At 45.3% G+C, this 16646-nt stretch overlaps 1 protein-coding gene across 1 annotated transcript in view; it reads right to left on the bottom strand.

Moving 5' to 3' along the window:
* The window catches only part of gucy2g (guanylate cyclase 2g), a 119279-nt gene that overhangs the window by 75636 nt on the left and 26997 nt on the right, over positions 1-16646 (bottom strand). Inside the window, exons 7-10 of the mRNA XM_041209857.1 lie at positions 16385-16475; positions 11115-11127; positions 7034-7194; positions 6791-6922 (exon numbers count right to left, since the gene is read on the bottom strand). Of these exons, the coding sequence (XP_041065791.1) occupies positions 6791-6922; positions 7034-7194; positions 11115-11127; positions 16385-16475 (397 nt within the window). The remainder of the gene's footprint in view (positions 1-6790; positions 6923-7033; positions 7195-11114; positions 11128-16384; positions 16476-16646) is intronic.

Here is a 16646-nt window from a genome sequence, read left to right as displayed (position 1 = left end):
TGTTTGAGTGAGAGCCGAGGTTAAATCGTGGAGGGATTTAAATCGGATTAACCAATTTAAGTATTGTGCAGTGTCATTCAAGCTAGTTTAAAGTCTTTGTATTGGGGTGTTAGGAGGTTTTTTTTTAATAAACAACATGTTTATGGTTGAGCCAAACCCTGTGTCTGTGCAATTTTGTTCTTTATAAAAAAAACCTAGTCTGCAAGGGAGAAATGGGAGCGAGAAAATCTTACACAGTCTAGTGAAGCAATTATGCCCACTCAGGAAACACCTATTTCTGAGAGTGCTAACGATTACTCTTCTAGTTTTAACATCTCGGGCATGGACTTCAAAATCAATGGAGTGTTATATAGCGGCAGAACCATTGGGCCACTGGGCAAGCCTAAGGACCCCCTTGGGAGAACTGGGCATGGGGGTAGCGCTCTGTACCCCTAGCATTATTGTTATGTAGGCATTGTACATTCAGCGTCATGGTCCAACAAAACTGCGCAGCCTTGGAATGTAGGTTAGGATAATGGCATCGCCTGAGAAGAGAGCTCAGGATGCAGCTGAAGCTGTCGCCACTGGGTCATGTGGTGTGGGGTGGAGGTGGGTGGGGTTGTGGTGAACCCTCATGTATATTAAGCTCTGGGCATCCATTTAGTGGCCAGGACTTTCCGGTATGCACAAAGGAGCCTTGAGATACAGCCGCAGGCAATGACTTGACTAAGAGTGGTCCTTAGGAGACAATTGCTGACCCTTGCGTCACTCTCTTTGATACTGCAGTGAGGAGACGATCAGGAAATTGGAGCCTGGTGATCTCACTGTCTGCCTCATTGCTTATAAGCAGGATGGAAGAAGGAGAAGAATGCGACGGAGGCGCCTGACTCACCAAAGGGAGGAGCAGAACCCTCAAGACCAAGGGGCAGCAGGGCTTCCTCCACATGCAGAGGATGATCCCCAGAGAGCAGTCATTCATAGGTGCATCGCTAGACCCAGGGTCTATACATGGTGCATTTGCTATCTGCAGATGAGCGAAGGGGCACTAGTAAGACCACATTTGGAATACTGTGTACAGTAATTGTCACTTTATTTAAAGATGGATGTAAATGCATTGGAAGCAGTTCAGAGAAGGTTTAACAGACTAATCCCTGGAATGGGTGGGTTGTCTTATGAGGAAAGGCTGGACAGACTAGGTTTGTATCCACTGGAGATTAGAAGAGTAAGAAGTGACTTGACTGAAACATATAAGATCCTGAGGGGTCTTGACAGGGTGGAAGTGGGAAGATTCTTGTGGGAGAATCTAGAACTAGGGGGTCACTGTTTAAAAATAAGGGGTTGCCCATTTAAAACAAGGGATGAGGTGAAATTTTTTCACTCAGATGGTCATGGGTCTTTGGAATTCTCTTCCTGAAATGATGGTGGAAGCAGAGCCTGAATATTTTTAAGGCAGAGGTAGGTGGATTCTTGGTAAGCAAGGGGGTGATAGATCATGGGTGGTAGGTGGGATGCAGATTTCAGCTTACTATCAGATCAGCCATGATCTTATTAAATGGCAGAAAGCAGGCCCAAGGGGCCGAATGGCCAGGACTTTCTGGTATGCATAAAGGAGCCTTGAGATACAGCCACAGGCAATGACTTGACCAAGAGTGCTCCTTGATCGTATGTTCGTAACCAGTGTCGCCAATGCCAAGGGAATGGTCACTCACATATGCTACTTTTTCCAGGACCTGGCCCCACAGAGACTTGGATGGCATCAGTGCCAGTGGCAGTGAGAGTAACCGCCATGCTCAATTTCTACGGCACTGGCTCCTTTCAGGGCTCCACTGGAGACCTGTGTGGGATCTCGTGAGCCTCCACCCACAATTGCATCCAGGGGGTTATGGATGCCATTTTTGCCAAGGCACAAAAGTTTGTCAACTTCAGCAGAGATCAGGCGAGCCAGGAAGCAAGATTGCTGGGATTTGCTGTGACTTCCGGATTCCCACAGGTGCAGGGTGCCATCGATTACACTCACATGGCTCTTAAGTCTCCCTGGCAACAAGCAGTCCAGTATTTGAACCACAAAGGCTTCCATTCTCTCAATATTCACCTGGTCTACTACCATAACAAACGGATCATGCATGTTTGCGCCAGATACCCTGGAAGCATCCATGACTCGTACATCCTCAGCAAGTCTCAGATCCCTGACATCTTTGAGGGTCCACACAGGCTGCAGGGTTGGCTCCTTAGGGAAGAAGGCTACCCCAAAGGCCTTGGCTGATGACACCCATGTGGCAGCCTCAGACTGCTGCTGAGAGAAGGTATAATGAGGTTCATGCCACAACCTGGACTTCGGTGGAGCACACCATTTGGATCCTGAAAATGAGTCTCTGGCAGAGCAGAGAGAGTCACACAACACCGTGGCCTGCTGCTCGCTACACAACCTGGTGATGCAAAGTGGGGAGGACCTGGATAATGAAGAGATGGAATAGCTGCACATCTCCTCTAATGAGGAGGAAGCTGAAGGGGATGAGTGTGACGAGGTCCTGGAAGGCGAGGATGAGATCCTCGTCCTCCTCAGATCCTGAGACACTCCTGAGATCATCATATTGCATCTGGGAAGGTCTGACAGCTGTCTGGCTGAGGGCAGTGCACTTGCGCTCTGTGAAGAGGCTTATATCATGGAGATGCTGCTGAGAAACAGCGGCCACGGACTTTAAGCCAACTTAATCCTTTGGCAGGCTTCATCACCTATTCCATTTAGCACCACACCTTCACCTGTCAGGAATACTGATGAGATGGGGGGGTGGGGTGCAAGTCTGCCTCAAAAGTGCTAACAGCACACAGAGAACATCACAGAACCTTGCAATGCTTGGGTATGAGATTCTTACAGCAAACGCAAACCACATCGAGGTGCAAGCATCACTGATCCGGAGAATGACTTTGAAATGGGCAATCATTATGGTCAGAAGGTTACACATTGCACTGGGGAGAGACCCCGGACTGCGACACTTGCCTTCTGTTTGTGCAAGAACCAAGGTTTCACATCTGATTTCCACGAACATCCTCCAAGTGCCGGCACCCTTGGATGTTCCTGTCTCCACCTACTGTGGATCAGACAGTGTGATGTTCTCACCAGATTGTAATGCTGAGGCTACTCTAGAACTAGGTCCCACCGAGCTGTGTGTCTCTGCACTGGTGGGCGTTGTGAGTGAGTGCTGTGACGGGTCTTCAATTAGGGTACCATCAATTTCCTCCTCCTCCTCCAACGTGGCTTCAGGGCTTGAGTCAAGGGCCTAGATCATAACAAGGAGCCATAGACAAGGAGATATGATTGGGAGTGTATCTACAATTGTCAACATTCTGTACAAGCAATTAACACCCGTGCCCACATTGCGCAGCTCAATCTTCTTAACCTTCCTAACCCTGCCACTACGTCTTGGTGCTCCCTGGACATTCACAGCAGAGGTGGAGGCAGCCTGCTGACTGCTATGCCCTATCTGTGATGACCTTAGTGGGCGTCCTCTGGAGGGTCAAGACCTGGAGGGCCCCAGCCTGCTTTGGGTGTTCTGCTGTGGGCAAGCTACATCCTCCTTGGCTTGTGGAGCTAGAGCTGCGGGGCTCACAGGAAGAGGGGATTTGAATTGGTCGGACATTCCTGGAGTCACCTGGATGGATGGCCCCGGGGTGTAGGGCTGCTGATCCTCCTCCCTGTGGGTGTCCGTGAGTCCCTGGCTGAGTCCTTGAGGAGAAGGGGCAGCTGGAGTGAGAGTGAGATGCCCTACCCTCCCTCACCTTTACACTGATAGATGCCAGCAAATGCCTCAGCGATGGAGTGCAATTCATACAGCAATGCAGGACCAATGTCCTCGACCAAAGTCTCCACGGTGGCTACCAGCCCACCAGTGTTAGCCTCAATGCTATGGCATGCTGGCAATATCACCTCGGACTGAAGGTGGATAGGTTCCTCCATTGTGCCTTGCAATCTGAGGAGTGCAGCAGACCTCCCTTCCTGATGTTCCTGAGATTGTATTTGCAGCTCCAGCAACTGAGGTAGAACGTAGGCTTGTCATCTGACTTGGACTCAGCAGATTCCTGGCCTTCAGCAGTCCTCCGAGTGCCAGCACCCTGGGAGGTCCCTGCCTCCACCTGCTGTGGTTCAGGCAGCGCGATGTTCTCACCAGATTGTGACCCCAAGGCTACTCTAAAGCTAGGTCCCATCGAGGTGTGTGTTTCTGTGCGGGTGTGGGTGAGCGCTGTGATGGGACTTCAATTAAGGTGTCATCAGATTCCTCCTCCAATGTGGCTTTGGGGTTTGAGTCGAGGGCATGGCTCACGGATGCCCTCGGATGCTTTCCAGATGTGCCTGCGAAAGAAAGGAGGGATAATTAGTGCATTGCAGTGGACTGCGGAACAGGAGACATCACTCAGTGTGATTGTCCGATGGATGCTGAAGTGCAGGATCATCATTTGATTGAGTGGCACTGATGTCACCATTAGCACAGGAATGGTCCACATCCTCGCTGGCTGGGTGGATGGCTCTATTCTCAAAATCAGTCAGGACCTTCAGTTCAGGCATTCCATTCCTCTCCCTTTTGTTGTGTACCAGCTTGTCCTACATGAAGACAGTTGGAGAAGAGTGTAAGCAGGGCACCTGCCAGGCCTGATGAGAAAAATGCCTGGCATGTGTGGGTGGTGAGCGGTGCCATGAACGGGATGAGGACATAATCCGCAAAGGAGATGAAGGTGTGTGAGAGAGAGTGAATAGTGATGCCCTTTGAGCTGGCAGTAGGTGAGATCCCTGTGGATGTGTGATGAGTTTGTGAGTGTGAGTTGAGAGTGATGAGAAGGGTAACTTACCCTAGCGGAACAGAAGAGATCATTCATCCCCTTCCTGCAATGGGTGGCTATCCTCTTTTGTAGGGTGTTGGTGCTCACCACTGCTGTCACCACCTCTCATGCTGGATTTGTCACCATGGATGAGATTCCTAGCCCAGAGTAGAGGTCTTCATGATGGGCCTCCACTGCGTCCAGTGGGCACTCAAGAGAGGCCTCACTGAATTTGGGACAGTATGTTTCTTCCCTTTGGAAGCCATAACTTTCCACCAGCTTTCAATCCCTTAGAGAGTGCTAGCTCTGTTTATCAGGCCCCACTACTCCATAGATCGCACCATTAACTTAAAAGCTTAATTCACTCACCAAAATGGTTAATTATTTACTTTTGCTACTTTAGACTCAGGTTAAAAGAGGTTTTAACCAGGCTTCTTTCAATAAACTCAGAATGATTGGTTTATTATAAAATTAAACTTACTTTTTAAATACAAGTTGCAAGAACTGATTAACACATAATATGTAATGTGGAAGCGTAACTATCTATCCCTCGTAAAATTTCCCAGCATGCAAACACACACACACATGCACACACACAAAAAGATTTCATAAAATAATGCATAAAGTTTGCAGGGTATCAATGCTGTCAACCTTGAGCCCGCCTCATGTGTAGATGTCTGGAGGTTCTCACCATAATATCTTCGGCATGGAGGAGAATATAGCTGGATCAATTCTTCTCGTCTCAGCCTCTCAGGTTTCCAAAAACAGACAAGTTCCACTGAGATGAGGATTCCTAGCTGGATACTGATAACCACTCTATTTCAGGCAAGGCAAGGAGAGTGTGAGCTGAGCAGCTTCACCTTCTCAGTTCATTCCCAACTGAGTTCAAAACAACAAGTTCAAAACTTAAAGCTCCTCTGTCAGGTGATTTCTAGTAAATCACTAGCCTCTGCCTTTAAACCAGTTTTTTCCCCCCATCAATTACAATGATTGCAGTTCAATAAGCAAACAGCTCTCCCCCTTCAAGTGCCGTGCTGGTCATGTGAAAAGACATGCTTGTTCACAATCCAAGCTGAAACGACCCTTTCTTAAAAAAAATCCATGTCACCTTCCAAGTGTCCAGATAATGCAATATCCTTCCATATTTTAAAAGAAGACATTGTCCTGGAAGAAATGGTTCTAACAACATTATTCTTCTATCTCCTCTTACTGAATGGAATTCTAACATCTCTCCATTGCTAAAGCTTCCTCCAAGAAGCTCAGCTACTTTTTCTTAATGCTAAGCAATAATTTTCCCCGTAAGTATCTATGACGTTAAACGTATGCAAGAGTTACATCCTGCTCTGATTCTTATGAGGCAAACATCTCTCCTATCGATACCGTAAAGTTTATTTCTCCTCTGAACATTCTTACACTTCCAAAGCTCGAAATGTACTATACAACATGTTTTCCTCCTCCTGGCATCCTGCTGTTGAAATCAACACTGTTTTAACTATGTCCTATTCAATCTGCCTCCGACTCAAAACTGTAGAACATTTTACTTTGTTCATAGGTTTTTTTGGCCTTAGCTAATCAAAATTCTTAATTTGTTTGTCCGCTCCTGCCCTTTGCTACCTCTTCTGCCTGTGTCCTACACCAGGTGCCTTTGCCTCTCATCTGGATTTCTCAATGAAGAAAATATTGGAGGCTGGAGCATTTTCTGGAAGTTTCTTGGGAGTTGGTGGAACACCCTGTTGAATATGGTAGCCTCTGGAATATTGCAGTACATTCTTTTGATATGAAATCAGTCAGTGTATATGAAATCCTACATTGTGAAAATAAAAAATCCCACTGAAATGAACTGGCCTATGTTTCAAGGTTGTGTTCTGAAAGCATTTTAAATATTATTTAAATTCAATTTTGTTAACAACCTTACTCCTGGCAATGATCTGACCTTACTCATTAAAGCATCACCTAATGATATATTTTAACAATGTAAGAATTCTTGAAGCAAACTCACCCGATAAAGGCCGACTGTGGAATAAACTACTCTGTTTCCAAGTTTATCTCTGAAACCGTAATTCTGATGGCTTGAGATGATAGTTTTAGATCCAATGCTTCCAACTTCTTTGGTTGATACATCAACATGGCACTATACATTGATATGGAAACAAAAACTGCATTTGTGTAAAGTTGTACTTCATTTTATGTCTCTTTTAATTCTTGGTAACAGCAAATATATTGTACATAGCCAATCCTGTACCTTGTTTTCTTTCAGGATAGTTATGTCTTCATATCTTATTTTCCACCATATATCCTGATCCTGATTTAGTGATTTACATTTCTGTGCCATTAAGTAGGCAATAAAAGCAGCTGCAACAAAAGCCATGACCAAAACAGCAACTAATATCACAACGAAGTTATCTGGAAGAACAGAGTAGACAAAGTGAATACATAACGTGGTTAACTAAATTGATAATAGTCAGAAAGAATGTGTGCTGCCAGTATGTATCAGGGATGTATCAGTGTCTGCCATGGCGCAACTTAGATTCTATAGGAGATAGTATTACAATAGGGAGAATTCTTATTCCCAGGTGCAGGCATGCTAACACTTGTAAATTGATCATAGGAGTTATGACTTCTGAGTAAAACTATGCCTCTCTTGCTATCTCACAAGAGAGATCCAAAACCATGTGGTTTCACCACTGGAAAACCAAAGGTGAGGCTATTGGTGGAGGAGACAAGAAGCTGACAGAAGCCATATAGACCGGAAAGCATGGATAGTTTGGAGGCTCAGGGGAGAGAAAGAGAGAGTCCGGGCCAGTGATCAATGCCAGCATTGGAAAGAGACCCCGGCCTGGAGGCATTACACCAAGTTCAGTGGGAGGAGGGGCGTGGGCTTCAAACAGTGCACTTTCAAAGAGGGCATTTTCAGTACCTGTTGTGTTCTCTGAAGAAGATGTCGCATTAACGATAGTGGTGTTCACTGTAAGCAAAGTACAAGAGCTCAGATTAGATAATCAACAGTCACACCTGGCCTACAATATTACTTTGCAAAGTCCACTTTTGAATTTAAATCAAACAGAGCTAATTTCAAATGAAATATGATTAATTCTATCTTGCTGATCCCTCCCTGTTAAAATTGTGCCATTACTAATGTTCAGAGGAATGACTGTCTATCCTGAGTTTCTTCCACACATCTACAAACTACGTATTCACTTTGATGTCCCTTTTCCCTCTGATGTCAATACATGCCATTTGCAAGTCATTGATTTTTTTTTTGCATTATATCAATAATATATTGGCATTTTTCTGAGTTTCCAGCGCCAATAATAGGGGCGTGTTACAAGGCAATTGGACCTAACCATTATTCTCTCTATCCAGTACTTCCCAGTGTATCATTGCACATCTTAGAGGAGATTCTGATGGCGAATGAACAGAGGGGGAAGAATTTGTCAGTCAACCATACGTTGGTGAGAAAGAGAACAAGACCATTTGGACAATCATGTAAACAAAAGGTCAGACTTTGTCCATTAATGTACAGCTGTCATTTTCAAAATGTAAAATTCTCAGACACCCATTTGCAGTTATTTGTCACAGAAGAGGTGATAATAATAGTTGAGGAATTTCCTGCAAAATGATTACAAGCGGTTAGGTTGTATGTGCTGCATTTCCATCTTCACTGCATGAGGCTAATCTGAAGAAGTAGCCTTTCATAGAAACAGCCCAAAGTCGGTGGATATGAAAATCAGCTGAGGTGAAAAATAGGTCCACTACTGCAAACATACTGCCTTTGCTGAACTTGTAAATTAGCGCCAGTTGTATTATGTGACTCTTACCGATACTGTCATGGACAGATGCATCTGTGGCAGGCAGATTGGTGAGGATGAGGTCAAGTAGGTTTTTCCCTCTTGTTGGTTCCCTCATCACCTGCCGCAGGCCCAATGTAGCTACTATGTCCTTTAGGACTCAACCCGTAGTGGTGTTACTGAGCAGCTCCCGGTGATGGATATTGAAGTCCCCTACCCAGAATACATTCTGCACCTTTGCCACCCTCAGTGTTTCCTCCAAGTGGTGTTCAACATGGAGGAGCACTGATTCATCAGCTGAGGGAGGGCAGTACATGGTAATCAGCAGGAGGTTTCCTTACCCATATTTGACCTGATGCCATGAAACGTCATGGGGTCAGGAGTCAATGTTGAGGACTCCCAGGGCAAGTCCCTCCTGACTGTATATCACTGTGCTGCCACCTCTGCTGGGTCTGTCCTGACGGTGGGACAGGACATAACCAGGGAAAGTGATGGTGGTGTCTGGGATATTATCTGTAAGTTATGATTCCGTGAGGATGACTATGTCAGGTTGATGCTTGACTAGTCTGTCAGACAGCTCTCCCAATTTTGGCACTAGCCCCCAGATATTAGTAAGGAGGACTTTGCAGGGTCGACAGGGCTGAGATTGTTTTGCTCATTTCCGGTGCCTAGGTCAATGCTGGATGGTCCGTCTGGTTTCATTCATTTTTTGTGACTTTGTAGCGGTTTGTTACAACTAAGAGGCTTGCTAGGCCATTTCCGAGATCATTTAAGAGTCAACCACATTGCTGTGGGTCTGGATTCACGTGTAGGCCAGACCAGGTAAGGACAACAGATTTCCTTCCCTAAAGGACATTAGTGAACCAGATGGGTTTTTCAACAATTGACAATGGTTTCATGGTCATCATTAGACTTTTAAATTCCAGATTTTTATTTAATTCAAATTCCACCATCTGCCGTGGCGGGATTCAAGCCATTACTCTGGGTCCCTGGTTCACTAGTCCAGTGACAATACCACTATTCCATCACCTCCCCTCTGTTGTGTGGCACTACCACTGTGCTAAATGGGATAGATTTCGAACAGATCTAGCAACTCAGGACTGGACATCCATGAGGCACTGTGGGCCATCTGCAGCAGCAGAATTGTATTCGAACACAATCAGTAACCTCATGGCCCGGCATACCCCCCACACTACCGTTACCATCAAGCCAGGGGATCAACCCTGGTTCAATGAAGAGTGCAGGAGGGCATGCCAGGAGCAGCACCAGGCATACCTAAAAATAAGGTATCAACCAGATGAAGCTATAGCACAGAACTACTTGCGTGCCAAGCAGCATAAGCAACAAGTGATAGACAGAGCTAAGTGATCCCACAACCAACGGATCATATCTAAGCTCTGCAGTCCTGCCACATCCAGTCATGAATGGTGGTGGACAATTAAACAACTGACTAGGGGAGGAGACTCCACAAATATCCCCATCCCTAATGATGGAGGAACCCAGACATCAGTGCAAAAGATAAGGCTGAAGCATTTGCTACAACCTTCAGGCAGAAGTGCCGAGTGGATGATCCATCTCAGCCTCCTCCGGAGGTCCCCAGCATCTCAGGTGCCAGTCTTCAGCCAATTCGATTCACTCCATGTGATATCAAGAAACGGCTGAAAGCACTGGATGCTGGAAGGCCATGGGCCCTGACAATATTCCGGCAATAGTACTGAAGACTTGTGCTCCAGTACAGCTACAACACAGGCATCTACATGACTATGTGGGAAATTGCCCACATATGTCCTGTACACAAAATGCAGGACAAATCCAATCCGACCAATTACCACCCCATCAGTCTACTCTCCATCATCAGTAAAGTAATGGAAGGCGTCATTAACAGTGCTATCAAGCGGCATTTGCTTAACAATAACCTGCTCACTGACACCCAGTTTGGGTTCCACCAGGGCCACTAGCTCCCGACCTCATTACAACCTTGGTTCAAACATGGACAAAGGAGCTGAACTCCAGAGGCGAAGTAAGAGTGATTGCCCTTTACATCAAAGCCGCATTTGACTGAGTGTGGCATCAAGGAGCCTTAGCAAAACTGGAGTCAATGGGAATCAGGGGGAAAACTCTCTGCTAGTTGGAGTCATACCTAGCACGATGGAAGATGGTTGTGGTTGTTGGAGGTGAGTCATCTCAGCTCCAGGACATCACCACAGGAGTTCGTCCGGTTATTGTCCTCCGCGCAACCATCTTCAGCTGCTTCATCAATGACCTTCCTTCCATCATAAGGTTAGAAGTGGGGATGTTCACTGATGATTTCACAATCCCCATTTGTGATTCCTCAGATATTGAAGCAGTCCATGTCCAAATGCAGCAAGTCCTGGACAATATCCAAGCTTGGGCTGACAAATGGCAAGTAACATTCATGCCACACAGGTGCCTGGGAATGATCATGTCCAACAAGAGAGAATCCAACCATCACCCCTTGATGTTCAAAGCCATTACCATCACTGAATCCCCCACTATCAACATCCTGGGGGTTACCATTGACCAGAAACTGAATTGGACTAGCCGTATAAATACTATGGCTACAAGGGCAGGTCAGGGGCTAGGAATAGTGCGATGAGTAACCCACCTCCTGACTCCACAAAGCCTGTCCACCATCTACAAGGCACAAGTCAGGAGTGTGATGGAATACTGCCCACTTGCCTGGATGAATGCAGCTCCCACAATACTGAAGAAACTGGATACCATCCAGGACAAAGCAGCCCACTTGATTGGCACCCCATCCACAAACATTCACTCCCTCCACCACTGACGCACAGTTGCAGCAGTGTGTACCATCTACAAGATACACTGCAGGAATTCACCAAGGCTCCTTCGACAGCACCTTCCAAACCCACGACCGCTACCATCTAGAAGGAAAAGGGCAGCAGATAGTTGGGAAAACCACCACCTAGGAATTCCCCTCCAAGTCACTTGCCATCCTGACTGGGAAATATATTGCCATTCCTTCACTGTCACTGGGTCAAAATCCTGGAACTCCGTTCCTTACAGCACTGTGGGTGCACCTGCACTACATGGACTGCAGCGGTTCAAGAAGGCAGCTCACCACCACCTTCTCAAGGGCAACTAGGGATGGGATATAAATGCTGGCCCAGCCAGCGAAACCCACATCCCATGAATGAATTTAAAAAAAGGACCCAGGCCCATGATCATGGTGTGGTCAAGTTTATAAAACGTAGTCATTAAGTGACAGGAAACTTGATTGTAAGTGCTTGAACATTGTAGGAGATTATAGACATTAAAGACTGCGATGACGTACTTCCAAGCTCCACATTCCCTGCATCATTGGTTCAGCAATTCCCTCCAGTTTAATCAACTAACTTAAACATCCACATTCTCAGAAAACTCATTTCAAGTACCTGTTGTGTTTGATAGAGAAGGGACTGTAGCATTGAAAACAATGGTGCCTGTAAAAGATGTACAAGACATTAGGGGAGATGAGGAGAAATTTCTTCATTTAGAGAGATGTCAGGACCTGCAATTCTCTACCTGAAACACTGTGGTAGAAGCTGGTTCCATTATCAATATTAAAAAGGAGCTGGGCAGGTATTTGAGGATGAGGAACTTACAGGGTTACAGACAAAAAGTGTGTATGTCGGCCTGTAGGCACAACTGTTCTTTCGCAGGCCCATGCTCATGTCTTAGCCTGAATAGTGAGCTGTCCAGCCCAGGAAGGCCCTGGACTCTGTCCCTGTGTTTGTGCTCAGTCTACTTGGTCAACCAAGGCAAAGTAAGAAGCCCCAGTTGACCACATTGTCCAATGAGCTATGGAGAGGAAAGATGCAAGCAGAGTTTCTGCTTCTGAATTGCTGTCTAGTGACTTCTGTGAGTGTGTGTGTCTGCGTGTGCACATTTGTGCTTCTGTGTGGATATTGGGTGGAAATAAGATTGCATTCATCCCTGGCTCATTGTTGAATAGTTGTTTGAAGGGCGACATGGTTGAGGTACCAATTGAACTTTTATCCCAGGGACAGACAGTGCCTGAAATTGGAGTGTGGTGGGTGGAGGGCTGGGGAGAATGTAATTGGATAAGTACTTGAAGGATAAAAGATTACAGGGCTATAGGGAAAGAGTACAGATATTGGATATCTCTACCAAAGAGCCAGCACAATTACAATGGGCTGAATGGCCTCCTTCTGTGACACTGCATTCTACTGCAGTGGGAGAGTTGTTTCTTCTTTAACACGTACTGGGATAACAAATAGGATTTTTTAAAAAGTCTTTTTTTAAAGCATTTTCAGATGCAGGAATATAGGGCTGAATAATTTGGGGTTGGGGGGTGGCAGATGGCACATCTCCCTGGAAACCACATCGGCCTGAAGCCAAGTGACTCCATGCTGAGCGGCCCCACAGCAATAAAGTGCTGCATTAATGAGGGTCAAGTGGGTCTTCCAACCCCATGTTCCAATGTCAGCCAATCTGATTGGCTGGAAACTCCATCAGTTCCAGCAGTGCCAGGAAGACATCAGTAGCAGCTGCGAAAATGCAGCTGGAGCCCAAGGCCTAGGGCCCCCAGAGCAAGTAAGTTCAGGGTCTTGGGCCAGGAGGGTTTGGGAGTGTTAGGGACAGGAGCTGTGACAGGAGAGAGGGCGGGTTTAAAAGAAGGGGCAGTTGCGAAGGAAGGGGGCGTTCAGTCTAAGGGGGGCCACCCCACAATCGGCAAAGGACAGTCACCGAAGAGCCACCCCACCCCCAAACCCCCCCACCATCCCCCTGGCTTTGCTTCTTGCTCTTTAACCATTTGTGGTTAAAAATCAGACTTCCTGCTCCCGACCTGCTGCCCAAGCCAAATGTATTATGGCATGGGCAGGGTATTATTAGGGTCAATAGGCTCGATAACAGACCTAGTGATTCCTAAATGGTCATTTTAATATGGCGGGTGAGCTGCCGATTTCGGTGCCTTCCCGCACCTCCCCACTGTATTATGGGAGTGAGCTGGAGGGTGGGCGGGAAGATGGTGGGGTGGGCGTCCATGTCATTTCATGTGCCCTGCCCACCCCAGCTGAAAACACGCCCATCGGGGGCATGTAAAATTCAGCCCATAGCTTTTGTAAGAAGCTTTGACCTTCTATAGATTAAATAAGTTACTAATGAGGTTTACAATCTACTATCAATCGAAAATAAAAGCAAAATACTGCGGATGCTGGAAATCAGAAATAAAAACAGAAAATGCTGGAAAAACTCAACAGTCCTGGCAGCATCTGTGTAGAGGGAAACCGAGTTAACGCTTTGAGTTCAATATGACTCATCTTCTTCAGAACTTCTTCAGTTTCAAAGAAGAGTCATATTGGACTCAAGATGTTAACTCTGTTTCTCTGTACACAGATGCTGCCAGACCTGCTGAGTTTTTCCAGCCTTTTCCGTTTTTATTTACCACTGTCAATCTGCATTGGTTTGTTTGAAAAAAGAAGGCAATTGACCTTTATGCCAAATTTCTTGATATTTTAGAGGTTGTTTCCTGACTTATGGAGTGGTGGGTTTGGAATTACTGCAGTTAGGAAGACCACAGGATAAGGGGCCGTTGTCCAGGGGCAGCAATGGGAGGCCAGTTCAGTTTAACAGCCTGGCTTCATGAACATCCTGCTTGAAATGGGCAACCAGAGGCAGCTCACTGGCTTTGGGCCTACGAAGATCGGGCAGCCTGGGGGCTGCCAGACCAGCAGTCAGGTAGATTATGTCCGGGTGGGGGTGTAAGTGGCGGTGGTGGGGGAGAAAGCTGGGGATGTTCAGGAGGGTTTTGTGGGCGGGAGAGCAGAATCCCGGGCGGGAATAACCCAAACATTTTTTGTGGGGCTCAGAGGACGCCTATTCTTCCAGGCTTCATGAGGATAAATTTTACACTTACCTTGCAGTGCCTCCGCTGGGTGTTTGTCCTGAGTGGAACATTCATGACAAACATTCCAATCAGTCAGTGATTAAAATTGCACCACAGGCGCAGCTAAGTGATAGTGCCTCGATTTGCAGTTATTTATGAGATTCCCAATTGAGCCAGACGGCTTCTCGAAACTCACAATTACACAGCAGCTAAGGAAACTATGTGGCAGAAATGAGCAGAAAGTGCTTGGATTTTTGAACTTGTGCTCTGCCTGGTTTCTGCCAGGCAAAAGGAATTAAAATTCTCCTTAATGTATCGGAAGTAACTGTTTTCTGCACCACTTTTGACAGAAAAACCTTTAATCAGTAAAGCCAATAGTTAAATATAATACTGTGCATTTTTGATAACGGTTTAGCATAGGTCTTAATCAATCAGAGTTTCCTTTTGTAAATATTTATACACTCACCCACAAGATTGTACACAAAAGCCACCACATATATCTATTAAACAAATAGCTCTCTTGAATCAATGAAGTCATATGCACAAATCATTTTTAAGGACTTTTAGCATTTTACCATACATGATGAGGAGATATCCCTCATAAAATGTTCATTTAACATTTGACTTTTAACCTTTTCCAGATCATTTCAATGTAATCAGTTATGGTTCCTTTGACATTCTAAATGTTACTTGGATAACTGTGATAAATCTAGAACAAATACATGCAAAGAAGCACTAACCTAAATGGGATGCATGCATTTATCAGGGGGTGAAAGGTTATCAGGGTAGGCTGGAATGTGAATTGACGTTACAATCAGATTAGCCATGATTTTATTGAATGGTGGAGCAGGTTTGAGGGGCTGAGTGACCTCATCCTGCTCCTAATTCATATGTATGTTCATTTACAATTAACTGTTTAAATAAATCCGAATGTTACCATCTGCAGCTGAGAGTTGAGCTGTCAGAATTGTGTGAATGATAAAGCTGCACTTAATTAATCATAGCAGGTTTATTAACATAAAATGGCTAAACCGTATCACCTTTCCAGGAAACTTATACTTTTAGATGCAAACCTGGTCCAAAATATAGAATTACAACAAAGGACAGGCTGTTCGATCCAACTAAACTATGTTGGCGTTTATCCTGTGCGTGAGCATCAGGACATAGGAACAGGAAGAGGTCACTCAGCCCTTGAGCCTGTTCTGCCATTCAGTTAGACCATGGTTCATCTGTATCATAACTCAATTTATCCACTTTCATTCCATATCCCTTAATGCCATTGCCTGACAAAAATCTATCAATCACAGTTTTTAAATTTTCAAATGACCTAGTCTCTACAGTGTTTTGAGGGAACAGTTCCAGATTTCCACTATCCTTTGTGTAAAGAAGTGCTTGCTTCCTGACAATTCCCCTGAATGCCGTAGCTCTAATTTTAAGTTTATGCCCCCTTGTTCTGGACTCCCTAACCAGAGGTTCATTATCTCTAGCAACCCTTTCAAATCTTTTAATCGTCTTAAACACGTCTATTAAATTAGCCATTAATCTCCTGTACTCAATGGAATACAAACCTAGTCAATGCATTACTGCATAGACTTCATAATTATTGTCTTCATAATTTAATTCTTTAAGCCCTGATATCATTGATAGTATTATTCACTATCATACAACATGGAACTGACCATAAAGTGAAATTCATCCTATTTGTTTATCGTAGAAAAACAATGCTATTAACTGCCTTGTGCTGACTTTCTCAGTCAAGTGATCAATAGGAGAAATTTCAGCCTCATGTTACCTTAATGTATGTGAAAGCTTATGTGAAGCATACTATACATGCCACAGACTCAAGATGAATGACAGGAAAAGACCTACTGGTGCATCCAGGCTCTCCCATACAGGAGAATGACTTGGTTAAATGCCTACTTTTGGAGGCTGCTTCACATAGCTCATTGTAAAATCCACAGTCGGGGTAGTCTTTAACAGGAGTTCCACTCAGCCATGAAATGTAAGCAAATTCCTTAGTCGAGCTGAAAAAGTGGGGAAGAGGAAATAATCATACTATGGTTCATTCTGTACATTTTTTGAGAGTAAATATACTGTCTGTGACAAGGAAAAATCCTGTCCGTAGTAAACATTCTAACCAACATTTTAAGTTTTATGAGGGATAGCTCCTCTGTGCGCCATAGGCAGGATTTTTG

This window comes from Carcharodon carcharias, chromosome 17 (genome assembly GCF_017639515.1).
Source record: "Carcharodon carcharias isolate sCarCar2 chromosome 17, sCarCar2.pri, whole genome shotgun sequence".
In the NCBI taxonomy this organism is placed as follows: Eukaryota; Metazoa; Chordata; class Chondrichthyes; order Lamniformes; family Lamnidae; genus Carcharodon; species Carcharodon carcharias.
Note: the sequence above shows the minus strand (reverse complement) of the source record. Positions and strands in the feature narration are given on the sequence as shown.